At 38.7% G+C, this 20,553-nt stretch overlaps 2 protein-coding genes and 5 non-coding genes across 9 annotated transcripts in view; all 7 read left to right on the top strand.

Annotated features, from left to right (window-relative positions):
* LOC128437434 (calcium uptake protein 3, mitochondrial) overlaps window positions 1-4,082 on the top strand; it is a 28,021-nt gene extending 23,939 nt beyond the window's left edge. For 2 of the 3 annotated variants that reach the window (XM_053419582.1, XM_053419585.1), the window contains 3 exons: window positions 210-318; window positions 432-589; window positions 2,437-4,082. In XM_053419582.1, coding sequence (XP_053275557.1) covers window positions 210-318; window positions 432-589; window positions 2,437-2,535 — 366 coding nt within the window. In that variant the 3' untranslated portion in view covers window positions 2,536-4,082. Of the gene's footprint in view, window positions 1-209; window positions 319-431; window positions 590-1,885 lie in introns of all 3 variants that reach the window. The other variant, XM_053419584.1, reaches the window with a different exon arrangement.
* Window positions 4,083-5,350: 1,268 nt separating this feature from the next.
* Window positions 5,351-5,566, top strand: LOC128437576 (small nucleolar RNA U3). Its single transcript, XR_008338230.1, has one exon. It is a non-coding gene; the product is annotated as a small nucleolar RNA U3 (small nucleolar RNA).
* Window positions 5,567-6,479: 913 nt separating this feature from the next.
* LOC128437588 (small nucleolar RNA U3) lies at window positions 6,480-6,695 on the top strand. Its single transcript, XR_008338242.1, has one exon. It is a non-coding gene; the product is annotated as a small nucleolar RNA U3 (small nucleolar RNA).
* A 701-nt stretch (window positions 6,696-7,396) lies between these two features.
* Window positions 7,397-7,612, top strand: LOC128437590 (small nucleolar RNA U3). Its single transcript, XR_008338244.1, has one exon. It is a non-coding gene; the product is annotated as a small nucleolar RNA U3 (small nucleolar RNA).
* A 965-nt stretch (window positions 7,613-8,577) lies between these two features.
* LOC128437587 (small nucleolar RNA U3) lies at window positions 8,578-8,793 on the top strand. The gene has a single exon (XR_008338241.1). It is a non-coding gene; the product is annotated as a small nucleolar RNA U3 (small nucleolar RNA).
* Window positions 8,794-9,463: 670 nt separating this feature from the next.
* On the top strand, window positions 9,464-9,679 carry LOC128437589 (small nucleolar RNA U3). Its single transcript, XR_008338243.1, has one exon. It is a non-coding gene; the product is annotated as a small nucleolar RNA U3 (small nucleolar RNA).
* Window positions 9,680-11,255: 1,576 nt separating this feature from the next.
* Window positions 11,256-18,587, top strand: vps37a (VPS37A subunit of ESCRT-I). Its single transcript, XM_053418274.1, has 12 exons — window positions 11,256-11,741; window positions 12,626-12,700; window positions 13,574-13,691; window positions 14,921-15,024; window positions 15,216-15,423; window positions 15,651-15,721; window positions 15,840-15,967; window positions 16,053-16,111; window positions 16,212-16,280; window positions 16,765-16,908; window positions 17,038-17,126; window positions 17,315-18,587. The coding sequence occupies exons 1-11, from the start codon at window positions 11,632-11,634 to the stop codon at window positions 17,116-17,118; spliced, it is 1,167 nt and encodes a 388-aa protein (XP_053274249.1). The 5' UTR covers window positions 11,256-11,631; the 3' UTR covers window positions 17,119-17,126; window positions 17,315-18,587.
* Window positions 18,588-20,553: the final 1,966 nt, after the last annotated feature.

The following is a 20,553-nucleotide window of genomic DNA, read 5'->3' on the forward strand; positions in this document are numbered from 1 at the left end:
ATGCTGAGTGGTTTTTTCCTTATTATTTTGGTGAGTTAACAATTCAGATGAGAGCTGAAGGAATGATGTATGCATGTGTGTCAGGATGGCCGCCTGCTCTGAAACAGTCATTATCATCAATTTCAAAATAATATTTTGTCCGTCTTCTGCCTTTATTCACTTTCTGGGCCGCTGAGAGGCTAACTTTTGTTTTGCCTCTGGCATTTCAGGGAATCACCTTCGATGAGTTCAGATCCTTCTTCCAGTTCCTCAACAACCTTGAGGACTTCGCCATCGCCATGCAGATGTATAACTTTGCCTCTCGCTCAATTGGACAAGGTAGGAAGAGAGCGGTGGGAACTAGTGCGGCAGGCACTGAGGGTCACACTCACAGATTTATTCTGATTTATTCTGATTTAAATCCAAATATATATTTTTTTCTCTTCCACCAGATGAATTTGCAAGAGCAGTGTATGTAGCCACTGGGCTGAAGCTGACACGTCACCTTGTAAACACCATCTTCAAGATTTTTGACGTAGATCACGACGATCAGCTCTCCTACAAGGAGTTCATCGGCATCATGAAGGACCGGCTGCACAGAGGAGGCAGGGTGAGGGGCCGTGCACAGGAGAAATATGGAGATTAAGATTAGTTGGTAGGACTTAGTGACATCTAGCTGTGTTGTTGCATATTGCAACCAACTGCACTCAGCTATCTCCCCTTCAAAGATGTGGGGAACCGATAGTGGTAATGTTACTATGAGAGATCCCCCCTCTAGAGCCAGTGTTGGGTTTGTCTGTCCTTAGATACTGTAGGAACATGATGTTGGAACATGGCCAACTATAAAGGCCTCATTCTACTGTAACAAAAAATACTGTTTGGGTGATTTGACACTAATTAAAATCCCATTTCTGCCGATTGAACCCCCTAAGTCCTTCACACTGAACCTTAATTACCAGTTTTAGAAAAGTGCTTTTAATCTTTGAACTGTTTAATTTATATTAAATATTAGGAGAGTGAATGAGGAGGAAAATGTACAACTAACAAAACTCCACTCCAAAGACAGCGTTGTTTACCTGTGCTGGATTTCTGTGTCAAGAGTCGACACATTTTCAGAAAACTTTATTATTAAAGAAGCAAATAATCCGAGCAGGACAAACAACCAGCATTGAAACAACAACCTTAGAAGTTGCTTTATCATAAAAAAGGCTACGTTGGTTCAAACTCCAGTGATCCAGTTGATGTATAGCCTCTGCAGTTAATTTTTTTTTTTTTATTTGTAATTCATAAATGCTATAATTGCCCCTGTGCCACTGCAAACGAATCAAAGTAACGACAGGAAATCGATTATGTGGCCTGAATGGAACCAAACTGGACTCATTAGAATAATATGAGTTCAAACTACAAGTACTAAATGCATTTACTTGTAGTGGTAGTGATATATAAAACCCTAACCTGCACAGTATTGAAAAGGTTTGGAGCTTTTCATTGTTTCAACTGTCAATACTGCCCTCTAGTGGGGCATTTTTATGCAGTGCTACAATTCAAAGCCCTCACTTCAGCACAGGTGAAACAAATATCTGACTTGCAAACACTTTTCCTGATATTCAGCAAGCATCAGTTACACTGCAGAAAAGTAAAGTTGTAAGTTGTATTTCTGATTCTGTCTTGGCCTCACAGTCTTGGCTTCTTAACAATGTTGTCCTTCTTCTCTCTTTGTCTTTGCTACACTTGTATTCTTCTCGCTCCTCTCTGTTTTTCCACCATCATCCTAACATGCACACCTTCTTCTCAATCCTCATTCGCCCCCCTCCTCTCCCTCTTTTCTCTCTCCTGCATCTTCCCTGCTTTCCTCCTCTGTCTCTGTGTTTTCCTCTGTCACGATGTCTTTCTCGTGGCCTCTCAGGGCTACAAAGCTGTTGCACGATTCGTCTCCTTTAAATCCTGTCTGAAGAAGGAGCTGGCCAGCAGATAAGTATTACTAACAGCAACCAACTACAGAACCAGTGAGATTTCCATTATAGCGCCAGTTTGATTATGAGAAAGTAATAACAGCAGCAGTCACATTAATACTTTTTCTTTCCTCTACTATACCATTCGATCTTTATCAGCAGCATCATGACAGGATTAAATGAGTTTATTAAATGTAAATGTTGTTTTTTTCCTATTATATTAGGAAAGTAGAACAAGTCCACGGATGTACAACTTACTTACAACACTGCATTTGCTTCTGTAAATATCTTAATGCAAAGGGGAATATTACATCAATCTTCAGACATCTCTCACTCACCTTTTTTTAATTTGATGATATTGGTCTAGAGTCGCTGCCTGGTCCTAGTGCAGTGCATTGGCATAATGTGGAAATGTGAATTTAGTCACCATCTTCATTGAAATCACATTTTAAAAGACTTCTGCCTCCGAACATGACTTTGTCTCCCTTTGTTCTGTGTGCACCAGGTGAAGGGTCAACACTACACCTCCTTCTCCAGCTGCGTTCGCTCTGAGGCCAGGAGACAAGTTCACCGGCTCTGGAGGAAGTACAAGGAGAAGTCGTAGAAGTGGCCGCAGACAGACTGCGGAGGAAAACCTGAAGGAAGAAGATTTTTCTAGAGCAAGATGACTGAGGTCTGACTTTTAAAGGCAGTAGCCTAAGTTAGCAGGACACATCTCAAAATAAAAAATAACCCTACAAGCATGACTGCACACAGTTAATGGTGCTCTGTATGCTGATGATAAGCAACATGAGATGCTTCCTGTTTTCCCTCTTCTCCTTATTCCAAGTATGATTGACAGAGCTTACTGACAAAGTAGAAATTGAATTCAGCTTCATTGTACAAGCATGGCGACACCAAAACAGTTAGTGAAACTGCAACTGATGATTATTTTTATTTTAGATAATGAATGTGACCAGCATAAAATGTTAAGTCATTTATTATATAGGTATGACTAAGCAAGAACAACTGAAAGGAATCCTTACGTTATGATCGTGTATGTATGTGACCAGTTATAGTCAAAGCTATATTCTTTTCTTTTAATTTGTTAAACTGCTGCACTACAATCTAAAAACCAAGAGAGCACAACAATGATTTGATTATAAAATCAGTGTCATACTGATGTTATCCATATGAAATTAATATAAAATAATATTTATACAAATTGCTTAACACTAAATTTGCTGTATACATCATATTTTTTATGTTTTGTCTAAATCTCATTTTAATCATCTCAGTTTTTTTAACTTTGTTATTTAGTTTAATCCGATGCAGCCAGTAGAGTTTTTCTTTGATTTTCAATGACTGTATCTAAACACTGCTGCTACACATAGGAAGTATATAATATACGTATAATACCACAGAACTTGGGATGTCTTCGACCTGAATGTGACAGCAGGCTACAAAACATGGAAGACGAGGAAAGAGATATTTTTTTAGTAATTTCAATATCTTCACCAGCTTCTTACCTTATTGTCTTGACTTGATTTGTGTTTAAGAGTCCTTGGTGCATGTATGATATACAGATGTGATGAAATAAAGGAAAAAACCAGAAGAAATAGTGGAGGAACAGGATGGCAATACATCCATCCATAGGGCACTGTCAACACTTGACCTTGACAGTCACCACATCTCAAACCGAGTAAAAACCTATGAGAGATTTTGGACCGATGTGTTAAACAGCGTCTCTGTGACTATCATCATGACACCAAATGAGGAACTATCTGTTAAAAGAACTGTGTCCATTTAGTAGCATCAATGCCAAGGTGTAATGAAGTAATAATGGCAACCCACACCTTACTAAATGACTTACAAAGGTTTTTCCTTAATTTATCTTTTACATCTGCAAACTGTCACGTAACAAACCAGACTCTCCCAGCAATTATCATCACTCTGTATTTAAAAGAAAAACAGCTAAACAAGTGCAATAACTCTGTTATAAATACTATGTGTGATTCAAATCACCAAACCTCTAATGTTGTTATATATTAATATCTTCCTGATCATCAATTTCCAATGACTTGACCGAAGATAAAAAAGAAAAATATTATATTCTGAGTTGTAATGTGTAAATAAAGTTGGTGTCAAGTTATTGGACATAATGTAAATGGTTCTCTTTGTCTTTGTGTATTTGTCACATTGTGCTTGAATACATTATTTGGGGATCACGCGAGAGAGGCGTGCTACTCACTGCGCATGCGCACTGACATGTAACATAACCACTTAACTAGCACAGGTGTGTGACGGAGATGCTGCACCTGAGCTAATGCGTACGCAGGAATTAAACTGCTTGAAAGGAAAATCTTGTGCAGCAGTTTCACATCTTCTTTGTGGGTGAGCTGGTTGTGTTGGAAGTTATTTCGTTTCAGAGGAAGTTATCACAGGAGACAGAGGAGCCTCATTAGCACTAAATGCTAACCTCTGCTAAGTAAATAGAAGCCCGGCTCTTGACGTTTGAGTCGTTATAGTTGTGTTTGCTTTGTTGTTTACTGTGTATGTTCGCGTTATGTTTATAGAACTTAATCGACGAACACATTAACATGAATTCCCCTGACCTGTGCAACTGTTAGCTGGATAAATGCTGCCATCTTCTGTCAAAGTGGACTAACCACACCCAGACGAATCACTGGGGAAACCCGGTGTTAAAATACACGTTGGGCTGTTTTCGATATCATGTAGGGATATTGATAATATAACAATAATATAACTTAATTTGTGTGGCACTTATCTAAACAAGGTTACAAAGTGCTTCACAAAAGTCCATAGCAAAATGAATGGACAGAAGTATAAAAGGTATTCAATTCAGAACAATTTATATTAGACCATTTCCTCTGTGTCTATGTTGGAAACTCAACGCGTTGATATCACTTGTACAGACATGTTCATTGTCAGTGTATCTGAGAGTTATCGAACTGAGCGGAGCTATCGCAGAAGTTGTGAGCGGAAAATTCCTTCTTCGTGTGCTTTCTACACGGAACCTTTCAAGCGACGGACCGCTCTATGTCTAACGCTTTAAAACCAGACAAGTGTTACTTTTAACACTTAAAGCGCGGCTATTTTTCTCTTGTTTCGATAACTCCAGACAATCCGATCACTGCCCGAGTTGTTGTCTATTACAGCCCTGTAAACATCAACAAAATCAAAAAATACGATATGACTCAATCCGCAATGCATTGTGGGTATTGGGCCACTGTACGCTAACATTAAATCCTTAGTTTTAACTGCACTTCAGGTATAAACTGTTATAACGTGGTTCTGTGAAGGTTATGCTTTGTTTGGGGACCTATAAGTTGTTCTTTGGGTCTTACACGATAAGAAGAACCTCTGAGTCAAAGTGGTTGTGCTGTAGATCTGGTGCTGCTCTCACCCGTTTACAAACTAAGACTATACTTTCAGGGATCATTTCTATAGTACTTGACTTGAGAAATGTGTTTCTAAAGTGATTGGTCTCGCTAACCACGATGATGAGTTGTTATATTCTCTCCTGAGCGTGAAGCGGACATTGGATAATGATTCAGTTCATATGTCCTCTGTCATTGATGAACGTTCTTTGTCTCCTTGTGGGACATAGAGGGTGAGAATATGATCAGAGTGGTTCTCTATTTAAATGTGAAAAAAAAAATATGAATGAGCCTTATTAAAAGAAGCAATTCATCCTAATAAGGTTTATTGTAACAGTCATACTGCCTATTTCTACTATAGGTCACACTTTGAGTTTGATGTTATGTCATCTGTTGTGTGAAGGTTGTGTGTCATTACCTGACTATGTTTAACATTGGAGTGAATTTATTAGAGAGTCATATTGTTGTGTAGGGTATAATTCTAATTTACTTACATAATAGGAACCATCATTTCCTTGGGACAGTCCACTTAAATGTCAACTCTGCCATGTGTACAGGACAAAGACAGGATTGAAATGCTGTTTCCCTCTGATCCCCGGTATAAACATGGAAGTCCTTTATATATAATAAACACACTCAAACATATTCCCTGCTCAAGTGGCATATCAGTACACAACATTTTGCACAATCAAAGCAAAGATTGAGGTAGATAGGATATGAACTGCAGTTTAAACCAGAATAGTGCACAAATAGATTGAGCTTTGCTTATACTATATCAGGTGGGGTACCTGGTTTTAGTTTTTCATTTTCTATAACGTTGTGAGATGTATTTATTGATTTCAAAGAGAATAATTAATGATCTTGACGGGGGGGGGGGGGGGGACTGTTATGTGTATTACTATTACAGCCCTGTAAACAATCAACAAAATCACAAAATACATTATGACTCAATCCGCAATGCATTGTGGGTATTCAGCCACTGAAAGCTAACGTTATATCATTGGTTTTAACCTCACTTCAGGTTTAAACTGTTATAACCTGGTTCTGTGAAGGATGTGCTTTATTTAGGGGCCTCTAGTATTTGTTTCAGCCGTATATTTTAAGAGGAAACCGTGATTCAAAGTGGTTGTGCTGTAGATTGGTTCCTGTTCTCACCCTCAATTAAACTAAGACTATACTTTCAGGGATCATTTCTATAGTACTTGACTTGAGAAATGTGTTTCTAAAGTGATTGGTCTCGCTAACCACGATGATGAGTTGTTATATTCTCTCCTGAGCGTGAAGCGGACATTGGATAATGATTCAGTTCATATGTCCTCTGTCATTGATGAATGTTCTTTGTCTCCTTGTGGGACATTGAGGGTGAGAATATGATCAGAGTGGTTCTCTAAATCAATGTCTATGATAAATTAATACTTGCATTTTAAAGTATTCAATGTGGTTCAAGTACTGTAATGTAACCTGAACTGTGTGGTTGCAGTCCTCACAAAAACACATCTTTATGTCATATCAGCTGTTTAACATTGCTTATTGCAGCAGTTATTTATGGAACAGGCAGGATTGACAATGAATTATAAAACATGCATCCTCATGTAAGCGTAATTCGTTTATGTAGTGATCTAAAGAATAACGAAAAGTCTAATGAAAATTACTAAATAAATCAGATGAAAAGAATGAGGAAAAGGCCCAAACATACATTAGTGTTCACTGGAAGTAAAACATAGCCTGTGTTTCTTGTAGCAGTCAGTGAGAGTAGTTAGCCTTTTAGTCTTGCCTCTATTTTCAACTCTGACTAAATGTTGTTGTCACATGACAACATGTCAGTTTCACTTTTTTTTCTTCTTAGTGTAATACTTTCATCAGACAAGCTTTTTATTTATTTCAGTTTTGCTCTTCTCTCCTGTGGGCCGTCTGGTGAGAGCCATGCTGTCAGACTCAGGCTGTGATTGGTTGTTCTGGGCTGCTCTGTTTCCTGTTATTTACATAAAGCCGCATGGCTGGGGGAGCACGTGGAGCCTAGCTCTGAACCCTGACTGAGAGAGACTGTCCTGTGACTCTGGTCCTTTTCTCACCCTCATTCAAATTAAGACTATACTTTCAGGGATCATTTCTATAGTTTTTGACTTGAGAAATGTGTTTCTAAACTGTTTGGTCTCGCTAACTACGATGATGAGCTGTTATATTCTCTCCTGAGCGTGAAGCGGACATTGGATAATGATTCAGTTCATACGTCCTGTGTCTTTGATGACCGTTCTTTGTCTCCTTGTGGGACATAGAGGGTGGGAATATGATCAGAGTGGTTCTCTAAATAAATGTTAAATAATAAATCGTGTATTACAAATATCATGGTATGGCCAGGACATTTAAGTGCATTTTGCCAAAGTTTTCAAAAGTTATGAACAGAAGGACTAAATCCAAATAAAGTTTATTGTAACCTTCAGTCATATTTGCCTATTTCTACTATATGTCACACTTTGAGTTTGATGTTATGTCATCTGTTATCTGAAGGTTGTGTGTCATTACCTGACTATGGGTAACATTGGAGTGAATTTATTAGAGTCATATTCTTGTATAGGGTCAAATTCTGATTTACTTACATAAAAGGATCCATAAATTCCTTGGGACAGTCCACTTACATGTCAACTCTGCCATGTGTACAGGACAAAGACAGGATTGAAAGTCTGTTTCCCTCTGATCCCCGGTATAAACATGGAAGTCCTTTATATATAAATAACACACTCAAACATATTCCCTGCTCAAGTGACATATCAGTACACAGCATTTTGCACAATTAAAACCAAGATTGAGGTAGATAGGATATGAACTGCAGTGTAAACCAGAATAGTGCAATAATAGATCGAGCTTTGCAAATACTTTATCAGGTGGGGTATCCTGGTTTTAGTTTTTCACTTTCTATAACGTTGTGAGATGTTTTTATTGATTTCAAAGAGAATAATTAATGTTCTTGTTGGGGAGAAAATCTGTTATGTGTATTACTATAACAGCCCTGTAAACAATCAACAAAATCACAAAATACATTATGACTCAATCCGCAATGCATTGTGGGTATTCAGCCACTGAAAGCTAACGTTATATCATTGGTATTAACCTCACCTCAGGTTTAAACTGTTATAACCTGGTTCTGTGAAGGATGTGCTTTATTTAGGGGCCTCTAGTATTTGTTTCAGCCGTATATTTTAAGAGGAAACCGTGAGTCAAAGTGGTTGTGCTGTAGATTGGGTCCTGCTCTCACCCGTTTACAAACTAAGACTATACTTTCAGGGATCATTTCTATAGTACTTGACTTGAGAAATGTGTTTCTAAAGTGATTGGTCTCGCTAACCACGATGATGAGTTGTTATATTCTCTCCTGAGCGTGAAGCGGACATTGGATAATGATTCAGTTCATATGTCCTCTGTCATTGATGAACGTTCTTTGTCTCCTTGTGGGACATAGAGGGTGAGAATATGATCAGAGTGGTTCTCTAAATCTATGTCTATGATAAATTATCACTTGCATTTAAAAGATTCAATATGGTTCAAGTACTGTAATGTAACTTGAATTGTGTGGTTGCAGCCTTATCTCAGCTGTTAAACATTAATGTTGTAACAGTTATTTATGGAAACAGGCAGGATTGACACTGAATTACAAAAACATGCGTAGGACTAAATCGTTTATGTAGTGATCTAAAGAATACAAGAAGTCTAATGAAAATTACAAAATAAATCAGATGAAAAGAATGAGGAAAAGGCCTAAACATACATTAATGTTCACTGGAAATAAAACGTGGCCTGTGTTACTTCTTACAGTCACTGAGAGTAATTAGCCTTTTAGTCTTGCCTCTATTTTCAACTCTGACTAAATGTTGTTGTCACATGACAACATGTCAGTTAAACTTTTTTTCATCTTCATGTAATAACTTTCAACAGACAAGCTTTCTCTTTATTTCAGTGCTGCTCTTCTCTCCTGTGGGCCGTCTGGTGAGAGCCATGCTGTCAGACTCAGGCTGTGATTGGTTGTTCTGGGCTGCTCTGTTTCCTGTTATTTACATAAAGCCGCATGGCTGGGGGAGCACGTGGAGCCTAGCTCTGAACCCTGACTGAGAGAGACTGTCCTGTGACTCTGGTCCTTTTCTCACCCTCTTTCAAATTAAGACTATACTTTCAGGGATCATTTCTATAGTACTTGACTTGAGAAATGTGTTTCTAAAGTGATTGGTCTCGCTAACTACGATGATGAGCTGTTATATTCTCTCCTGAGCGTGAAGCGGATATTGGATAATGATTCAGTTCATACGTCCTGTGTCTTTGATGACCGTTCTTTGTCTCCTTGTGGGACATAGAGGGTGAGAATATGATCAGAGTGGTTCTCTACATAAATGTAAAAAATAAATCTTTTAGTAGAACTCATTGTTCTTACAATGCAAGCGTATACTGGTACTATTGTCAAAAAGTTATATTAAAAGCATTATGTCCTAATGAAGTATTGCAATTGTCTTTGCTTGACATAGATTGTGAGAATATTATCAGAGTGGTAGTGTATTGTTGTCTTTAATATATGTAATATAGCATTTATATTGTTCATGTAAATGCTTTAGTTATAGATATACTCATGCAGAAGTCAATGTGTGGCATGTATTTTAACCTTAAGTATACTTGTTGAGATTTTGGATTGACATGCATCTTGGGTAGTTTAATCACATGTGGACAGCTGTGAATTGAGTTGAGAATGTGCCCAAGATGAATCACACTCACATTTGATCCAATCCCTTAGACCACATGAGACTTCATTCTGTTAGCTCCAAATTCAGATGTGCCACTGACATTTTTACACGGTTCAGTGTTTGACATTTGTGGCCGACGCAATATATATTAAGAACAATATATAGATTTTCTATTTTCTTTACTGTTCTTATCCCATCGTGAAGCTAAATGCGGTGAATTGATTTTTTCAGCTCCCTCTGGCTCCTCTCACATGACACAGGGTGTGAAAGGTGTTAGGACATTGGGTGTCACACTATTCTTTCACATGCAAATCCTCCTCTTCCAAAGCTGCTGCTTTATGAAACTGTTTGATTCATCAAATTGAATGTATCTCTAAATGTTACACATGTACAGTCAAAGGAAAATAATGATTGATTCATCTACCTCTGTACCCTGAGTGAGAATGTTTGTCCTATGAATCTCATGTTGTGTTTCCTACTGATAGCTGATATCAGACAGGATGTCCAGTAGATTGCTGGAGACGGGTCTGGGCTGGATGGTTTATTGCTCAGACATGTTCACAACAGAAAAATAACCTCTGGAAGATATACAGGTGAGGGGTGGAGCGGCATGCAAAGACAAGGCATAAGGTATTAATTCTACTCAAGAGATTACATGTTTTTGTCCAGTTTTGTTTGTGTATTCCCTTTAACAACATGCAAACAATCCTCCTTGAAGGAGGTGATAAAAAGGAGCCTCGATATAAGAAACATACTATACTTAATACGGGTATTTATGTACTTTGCTGATATAATTCAACACTATAATAATGGAGCAGTCCTTCAAGTTATTGAATTTATTTTTATTGATTTTGAAACACATACATAAAGCGTTGCGATGATAAATTCATCAGGTAAACATTCAAACTCAGGTGAAAGATCATTTTCTCTGTTTATTGTGCTGTTAAACACAATGTCTTTCTGTCGGATCTGTCAAGACTGACAGTCAGTTTAGCACATAATCTGACTTGTATTGAATGAAATGCATTAGACAAACCAGTGGCCCAGTAATAAAAGTAAATTATTATGAGGATTATGTCCAAATAAAACCTGACATTTCCTTACACATAATGAGTGATCCCAGTCTTCTATAAACAGTGAGGCCGTTTTTGATTGTTGGTATCGGGATTGTTCAAGCAGGATCCATGAGCCCGACTCTAATGTTGAAAACAGGAAGCCAGTTGTGACGTCAACTCGCTGAGGTACGTAGGACGTAAATAAGTTGATCAAGCGTTTACTCTCAAGCTTGTTGTCTTCCTGTAGCTGTAATCACCCGTCGCCTGATGACAGTACACCATCTACGATCCAGCCCGCGGAGATAGAACTGATTTGACGCGGCTATGCCATCTGAGTTTGTACCGTAACTACAGAGAAAAGCTCGTGGGGACAACAAACCAGGGTGTTTATCCGGCGAGCTAACTGTGCGTTAGCATCGCTGAACTCCACATCGTGCGCTCTCCATGCTCACTCTCTCTTCCATCTCCTCTCCGGGTGCTGTCCTCGGCCTGTAGCTTCTTCTCTCGTCGGGTCCAGTGCTCGGTTGCTCGCCAGGAGAGAATGAACTGGCTCTTCCCCTCGTCCAAAGGCTCCGGACCTCTCCCTCCTCTCAACAGCCTACAGCAACAAAGACAGCGGCAGGTCGAATCGCTCAAAGCCGCTCACCCCAGGTAACGAGCGCAGCCACCGGCGGCTACACGAACCAGACCCCGGTGCTGCTAGTTAGCTTGTACGTTATTCTCTGCCAGCGTGGAATACGGCCACCATAGGGTTTCCCGATCACTCAAACTATGTCAGTCAGTTGAATCGGTTTACATTCACATCCTCTGTTTACCTAGCTTAGCTAGTCACCTGGCTCTCGGCTAAATCACAATAAACACGCTAGGCTAGGGTTATACACATCTGACAGGCATTTAATAATCTGTCATGTGTTTACTGCCACATTAGTCACTTGTTTTTTTTGTTGCGTAAACCATCAACCCTCTCCGTGTGGGTGTTTGAGATGACTGGCTTGTGAGAGCTAACCTCTCCTCGAGCTAACCATCCTGACATGGTTAGCTCGAGGAGCTGGGTTAGCTAACTAGCTGATCAAGTCATACAGGGACCGTGACGTTGCCTATTTTTAGAGCCGTTGACACGCGTTGTGGCTTCACCCTGTCCTATGATCACTCCATTGTCCGACAAGACAACTTGTTACGCATGCCCCTTTACAAGGAGCTAGCTCACTAGATGTGGGGATTAAAGTATTAGCATTTGTTTACCAAGTAGCTTCTGTCCTCACAGTGACTTATTTTCTTTATCTTCACATGTATTGAAAGTTTCAATATATATTTTAATGGAACTGTCAGAATAACAATGCATAAGCCGTCACACTGTTAAATGTCCCAGGTTATGGTATACGCTTTAAAGATTTCCTCTGATTAATCTCTCTTCAAACTAGACTAACTAAAATTCCCACGGAAAACACAAAACAAGTTATAGTCATATTTGACAGTCATAACCACATATTCAAGATTACATATCCTGACATTGTTGTGTTTCTCTTTCTCTACAGTGTTGCAGAGATCCAGAAGGATGTGGAGTACAGAATACCATTCACCGTCAACAACTCCACCATTAATGTCAACATGTGAGTCAATTTTTACACAGTCACAGTGAGAGCATCAAAAGCAGATGGTGGGTCTGCTTCACTGTATCATCATCTGTAACCTCAGTGTTGCACTGTATTCAATACCTATACAATGACATTTCCACGATTCTCGAAACCCAATTTCATACCACGGCAAAAAACAAAACAATGAATCCCATTTTCAAAAATATTTGAGCATACAACATGCGCGTGTGTGTGTCTGCTCGTCTCTGTCACTCTGTCTAAATATATGTCTCATAAACTCCTGAACAAAGCAAAGGTCACAAGAACCTCTGACCAGTGCCCATGTATTGTCTTGTACCTACACTACAGTAAAAAAGGAGTACTGTGACGTTTTCAGAATTTTGGCATCAATAACTTCTTAAATACTGCTTATTGATAGTAAGTCAGGACGTTTTTGTACATGAATTACAATCTTAATATGCTTTTCTCAGTATGGGCCTTTATAAAGTGGTAGTACCACAAGAAGAGTCATTCTCCCTTCATAACACTTAATAAATATGTTCTATTCACATGTAACAAAACACAAAGCTGCAAGTGTTAATAGTGTCCAAATAACTCTACAATAAGTCTTTCTTAGTCAGAACATGTTCCCTAGTCTACAGTGAGGGTTTGCTCATAACTAATTCCCTAGTAGTTTGACACTTATTAACCCACACATGCTCCCTATTCCAAAGTTAACTCTTCTTCACACTGAGTAAATCCATTATAGCCCACAACTGCTGCAAATAACAGATGCTATTCTTAAGCGATGGGTTACAGCTTGAAAAAGTTATATTATTTGAGTACATTTTTTGTCAGTTCTTCAAGATTATATGGCACAATTATGCAATTTTCTCTTCTTTCTTTCAGTCTGCTACCTCCACAGTTCCCTCAGGAGAAGCCAGTGGTCAGTGTCTATCCCCCTGTCGGACATCATTTAGTTGACAGCAATAATGGCACCATGATCAATAGTCCACTCATCACTAATGTAAGTAATTTTCCAAACTTTGGATATTGATTGATTTGGTGAAGCTGGTGGTTTTCACCAGTGTTTTCTTCAGGCGTTTGCTGGAATGTTGAAGGGAAGGAGATCATTGGGTGTGTATTTAGTCAGGTCTTTGATAGGTGACAGGTTTTCTCGGTGGGGGAGATATGCATGACAATATGTATAAATACACAACCCAGGGTGTTGTTTTCTCACAGTACTGACAGACATAAGCAAGAAGAAGATTGAAACCAATATGGTCACTGGTGATGACGTCCTGAACTAAAACAAGTCTTATTGTGAATTGATTTTAACTTGCAGCTTCATTTGGTTTAGGTGCGGCACATAAATGCTTAGTTGCTGTATCTAAACCCTATAGGTCACTGTTGGCCCCTTTGTTGGCTGGGTAGATGATCATGGTGTATGGTAATGTATACACTAATACAGATTTTGTCAGTAGTAGTATTATGATTTTTAAATAGCGGGGAAGGTGGACTGAATGTTGTACTTCAGCTTCACAACTGTTCTTGCTCTGCCTTTACACCGTTGTTACTTCATTTCACAAACGTTAAAGATTAAGATAAACTGTTAATTAAACTCTATACAGGGACATCTCTGTTGCAGTATAATCAGGGGGTAAAAGGAAAGATATTGCCATAATAATAAATGATTACATTACATCTGACTGACACTGAAATTACTCAAAGAGACAAACAGAAGACCTTTGCAAGATTCAGTCCATTGTGAAGTAAAAACAAAAATTCGCTTTTGTCTTCAGCACACAAATGTTCTGACTCTTAAACCAAGAAAAGTGTTCATAAAATAATGCTTTTTAGAAATGTACAGTATAGTTTGTTTTTTATCTCCTTTGTTAATGGTTCCAACATCCCAATCATTGTCTCTCATTTGTGAACTAAAGCCAATTTTCTTATCTAAGTTTCTTCACTAAAATGTTGATGTAGTTTTTCTACACAAATCAATAAACATGGTATATTTCAAATACCTGATGACAATACTGATATTGCATTTTGTGAAGAAATCTGATTACTGGACAACTGTAAACTTGTGTTTGACAGTTAATCAAGTAAATGTCTTGATTGTTTCTTTGCTTCTTTCTTCTCCCTTAACAAAAAATCACTTATTTCAAGTTTTTGTTTGGTCATGCTTGAGCTTTTTCTGTAGTGTTGTTCTCACCCTCCTCTTGTGAATTTGTTTGGTTGTACATGCTGTAGTTTGGGATGCACTCAGATCTGGGTAAGGTCATCCAGAGTCTGTTGGACGAGTTCTGGAAAAGTCCTCCTGCCTTGATGTCCACTGGTGCTGCTGGCTTTCCATAGTGAGTTTAATCTCAATATTTTAACTTAATAACAGAAAACACATACACACACTTTTTATTTAAATAATAATTAAAATCAGGTCATAACAAATAAAAGTCCCAGCTTATAAAAAATATATTTGATCACGTGTCTTATGCTTTCGTACATTAATCTTATTTATCTTTCTCTTTCTCCCCTCCATGAATCTCAGCAATTTGTACAAGCCATCAATTCAGCCTTACCCCACTCAGGCTTTCCACTATGGTCATAGACACGTGGGTCCCAGTCAGACGCCATCTCCTGGCGCAGCTCCCATGCCTCACCCAGGGGTTGACAGCGCTCACATGCTGTCTCGTGCTCCAGCTCCATACGGACTGATTTCTGATCTGCCACTGCCCGTACCTACAGGAGACCTACAGGTACACTGATGATGTTCACAAGTTTGATTGTAACATCCATCCTACACACAGACCCACAGGGACCATCATGTGAGCTTTAAGATGTCAATTCAAGAGAGGCCATATAAATCAGAGTAGAAAAAAATATGATTCCTGCAATTTATCAATCAAGTTCAGACAAATCAGGTTATTTCATAGAAGCAGGGTCAAGTACATGATGTGTTCACAAGCTCTCTTTTCTTTCTCAGGCTGGACTGAACGAACATAATTACAGGATGCCGGAAATTCCAGAGTCTTTCTCTGAACTCAGTGACATGAAGTAAAGTTTTCAAAAATATTTTTTAAATGTCTGTGATGTTTTAATATTGTGACACAGTTTATAATGTGGATTCTTTTGAACTGATTATTGATGTCTATTGTTCTCTTGTTCATCTCAGTCTGACTTCGCTGTCAGACCTGTCTGAAAATGAAGACTTGCTCCTGGAGTTCTTTGTGAGTTTGCCACAGCTCAAGCAGATAACAGGCGACAAAGAAGAGCTGGTCAACAGCATAGTGGGCCTGGCTAGTAAGTTCATCCCCCTGCCTTATAGGCCTGTCATGAAAGTAAAGTTGAGCTCTTCTCAACTTACCTTTTTTTCCGTCATTTGCAGAGAAAAACCTTCAGATGGAGCCACAATTGGAAGGGAAACGCCAGGAAATGCTTTACAAGGTTTTGTTCTTATATCAGCTCCTTTTTAAATACACAACATACCCACTCAGGCAATTACCTGGCAGTTAACGTTGTGGTGGTTTGTCTGTTGTGTTCACAGTATGAACAGCTAACTCAGATGAAGTCGGACTTTGAGACGAAGACGCAGAGACAGCATGAACTCAGTGATGTAAGAGGCTTCACTCATCACACTATGATTGACAACAGGTTTTTAGACATGCCATTATTGCATGGAAGCTTCTTATAGCCTGTAGATTGACCTGCTTTCAAATTTACGTTTTATTACATTTTTTATTTAAACACCCATTTATCAACCTTCCTGTAAAGCTGTCAGTGTTGGCAAACTGACTAATTTCCAACTGTAGTCCTTGGGCCAGATGTTTTTGTGAGCCATCTGGCTTTGTCTTTTAAGGGGAGTCAGAACTAAGCAAATATGGTTTGTTACTTGAATTGAAGAAGCCCAAATGATTGTAGTTGTCTGGTATGAGAAATCTAGGACAGCATTTTTTTTACTTTGTCAAATTGAGGAAACCAGAGGTGAAAGTATTTAAGACTTTGAAGAGACCATTCCAAACATGCTTAAACATCTCTTTAAACTGAATCTGAATCCTATTGCTTTGTTTCTTATCTAAGTGTCTGTAATCCCCTGCTAGAGTTGCAGTCTTAGTACTTTACAGGCTCGGTTAAAAGTTGCGGCCCACCAGGCTGAGGAGGAGTCAGAAGAGACGGCTGAAAACTTCCTGGAGGGACGTTCAGAAATAGACGAATTCCTGGCCGGCTTCATGGAGAAGAGAACGGTGGGAGACCTGCTCTGCAGTTTTTGTGTGAAGATAGTTGTGTTACATTGTCAGGCTGAATGTTAGCACAAGGGAAGTTCACAACACTAGTGGAAGTAATTTGTTTTGATGGCTCTTGTTTTTCAACAGCTTTGCCACAGCAGAAGGGCCAAAGAGGAGAAGTTGCAACAGTCCATCAGCACACATGGACAGTTTCCTACCAGCCACTAGAGCACAAGGTACAACAAACACATGAGCAAACACTCATGCGCACAATCTAACAAATCAACTGATAGACAGAACATAGGGAAACTGGTGTCTCTCAGCTGACTGTTGCACAACAAGCAGAACTCGTGCTATTAACTTTTAACTCAACTTACCACCATTTGTCTTTGTCATCTGTTCATTCCACTTTTACCTTCCTCAGGTTTGGTGTTTTCTCAGCCTACTGCTGCCAACTAAAAGGATAAAGACACTAGGGAGGAGGAAGCACACTGAGTCAACAACGGGGCACTTTGGAGATATAGAAAGTTGCTGATGACAGTGGTGGGCTAAAAAAAAAGAAGCCACCTGTTGAGTTCGTCACGGTAATGTTTGACCGTGTGAGAGCAAGGATGGAAAAGCTGGGAAGTCACCACAGGGAGGCCGAGACTGGAAGAGTGGTGGACACATTGTTTCTGTCCAGGATCCGTGTCACGTTTGGTGCACCGGATCAGGGTCATTGATGATATGAACACTTTTGACAGGAAGTATACAATTCTTAGGACAGTATTCCCAGTCTTACATCTTTTCATGCAATGACTAAGTACATGTCATTTATAGATGAACTGTGATAACACTGATGTCGGGTTTTTCAGTCCCTGAGATCTTGTCAGGTTTTTGTTTTTTTTCTTTTCTTCATTTGCATTTTAATCTCCTGTTTACACTGGGTAGGTTGTTCCAGCCATTTTCATAAAACGCATCACTGGTGTCATTGTCAAACTTGACAAAACTAATTTGGGTTTCACCAATGGAAAAAAAACAACAAGGACGGGGCAGGGTTTTTAACTTGGGCTCCGAAAATGTAAACTGCAGATTCCCCTTGAGCAATTTCTTGAAAACATCTTTAACATCAGTGTGTTTGCACAAGCAAGAATAATTTGATTTGACCGTGTTAATTTATCGTTTTTAGAAATTTGTTTCTAGGTCGACATAAACAAAATAACAGAACAATCATATGTATTCTTCAGTTACTGTCAAAGCTTGTGGTTTTTAAATATATATATATATAGTCTGTGTTGAAACAACACATTGATCAGTTTTACTATATATAAAGTTGATTACAATCAGCTTAAGGGGGGAGTCAGAGTACTGTAAAATATATAAACGGTTTGATAACACTATCTAAATTCCACATGTTTTACAATAATCAAATAATTTTTGTATTTGTATAACACACTGATGGTTTTTCAAAGATTAGCATCATTATGACCCAACCTTTTTTATTATCACGTCATTTGAGTTTGAAGTGTTTGAAGAGCCTCAGAAGATTTGGGACAAAGTTGCGGAATATTAGGTGAAATGCTGCCGTAAAAGTTGATGACATTGGATACTGTATTTAAATAGTGTTAATAATAGGCTATATTGTAATCAAAGACTCAGACACCTTGTATTATATGTTCCTATTTAATTTGTTAAAGTAATAAAGAATTTAGAATAAATCTGGGTTAACAAATCTCAGAAAATGATTAATACTTTGACCCTATACCACAAATACCTCCTAACATTGTAATATCTTTACGTTGTCATTTTGTGGGAAATTATGGTTCTATAAGCATTTGTATTGATTGCACATTTATGGATTCATACAAAGATCCTACATTATGGGCTGATTTGTAAGTACTAGGTATCTCTGCTTATAACTGCAGTGTGTCTTATGGTAACCTATAAAGGTGTGTTGTTTTTGGCTAAAGGTTTTAAAAACCTTACATAATATTAATGATTTTGATTTCACATTTCAAACCAATTGTTCCAGTTGTTATTACAGTCGTGCTTTCATCTGACAAAGGAGCAGGTTCACACCTTCATAACAAGTCAAACCTCAGGTGCATTAAAGTTCAAGTTTTTGTAATAATTTGTACTGCTTAAACACGTGATGCAACCAGGTGAGTAGAGAACTGAGAGTACCTATATACATGATAAGTAACCAATAGCTGCCTCCATAGGATCATAAACTAATTGTATATCCTTTCTCTGCTATAACTGCCACATGATTATATACCAGCCACATGTTATAGCTTTCAAATGATTATATTTGCTTTACACATTTATATACCCATCACATGATAATAGATTCTCCACATACTTACATACCAGGGTATATGCAGCAATCCTGAGATTAAATTCAATACTTTTCAAGACCTTTCTAATATTTTTCAAGACCCCAGCGCCACTAGGTTACATCAGTGACACAATTGAGTTTGAGATTGCAAAATTAAATGAAGTTTGACAGAACTTCTATGTAGCACTGTATCGACATAACAGAATTCAGATAGGCCGGGAGGGAATAAAGCTCAAAAGAATGAATTGAGTTACTAAGCCAAAAAGCACAATTTATTTATAACAATAACATGCTCACTCACTCACTCATGCACACATGCACACAACAGTGTTTCTCACAGGATTTGTAGAGATCATGGTGGTGGATGGAACCTTGACCCTCTTGGTAGAGGATATAGTACATTTTAAAGTAAAGATGCATCAATCTGGTCCACTTTGAGAGACAAATTAAGAGGCTAGATTGAAATTAATATGGCAGTCAGAATTTACTTGTGGTGTGAGAAACACTGCACAGACACACGGAGCAGTAAATGGTTCAGTCAACTCTGCAATAGGCACTTTTATAACACTTTAAATAATAAAACTATCTTGCAGCATAAATAACACAAATCAAATTGTCACTGATATGATGCTACAACTTTCTCATGTCTTTAGTGCAACAAGTGTTTAACTGACATACACAGGGAAACTAGTCTGGTATCTCACCTGAAGGAAATTACCATCTGCGCCATTCTCCCAGTATTATGATATAATAATAGAACTCAGAATAGTACATGTGTGAACTTTTAACATGGACGAAACTAGCTGAGCTGTGGGAGTGCCCACTCCTTACAAATACGAACATTTCTGAAATTCCTTCACTGGACGTGAGAGAGGTGTTTTACTGTTGTGTCGAGACACCACAACACTTCTGCAGTGCGCAGCGTTGGTGTGGCTCCCAGCGCGAATCTGGGTGGGGGGGCTTGTGAGCGCCGCTGAGCATGTCAGGGCGACATTCTCACAAGAACTCAAATAAATGCCCTGTCAGATATCAAAACACATCGGGGGAATTAATGACAGAGAGAGTCATTTTTATTCTTAAATATTGATGAATGAAGAAAAAATTGGGCTCCAGCAAAGAGGCACTTTTATCATGCAGGGCAAAAGGGCCAGTACTTGAGCACCACTGTGAACATGACTGAAAAGCAACATAGAATGACACGGACACACACACACGATAATTTGTCCATTTACTTATGTCGCTTAGTTCCTGATGGGAATCAACAGGCGCTGTGGTCTAGTCGGTAGAACGGTGATTCTTCGACAAGAAGGTCCCGGGGTTCAAACCCCACGATTGCTCATCTTCAT

The sequence above is a fragment of the Pleuronectes platessa genome, chromosome 3, assembly GCF_947347685.1.
Source record: "Pleuronectes platessa chromosome 3, fPlePla1.1, whole genome shotgun sequence".
Classification (NCBI taxonomy): domain Eukaryota; kingdom Metazoa; phylum Chordata; class Actinopteri; order Pleuronectiformes; family Pleuronectidae; genus Pleuronectes; species Pleuronectes platessa.

Excerpts from the sequence above, each read along its gene's own strand:
- vps37a (XM_053418274.1), top strand. The coding sequence starts at position 11,632 with ATGAACTGGCTCTTCCCCTCGTCCAAAGGCTCCGGACCTCTCCCTCCT. Across the intron at positions 15,968-16,052 it reads CAGCATAGTGGGCCTGGCTA|AGAAAAACCTTCAGATGGAG; the intron begins GTAAGTTCATCC and ends CGTCATTTGCAG. Across the intron at positions 16,909-17,037 it reads GCTTCATGGAGAAGAGAACG|CTTTGCCACAGCAGAAGGGC; the intron begins GTGGGAGACCTG and ends GTTTTTCAACAG.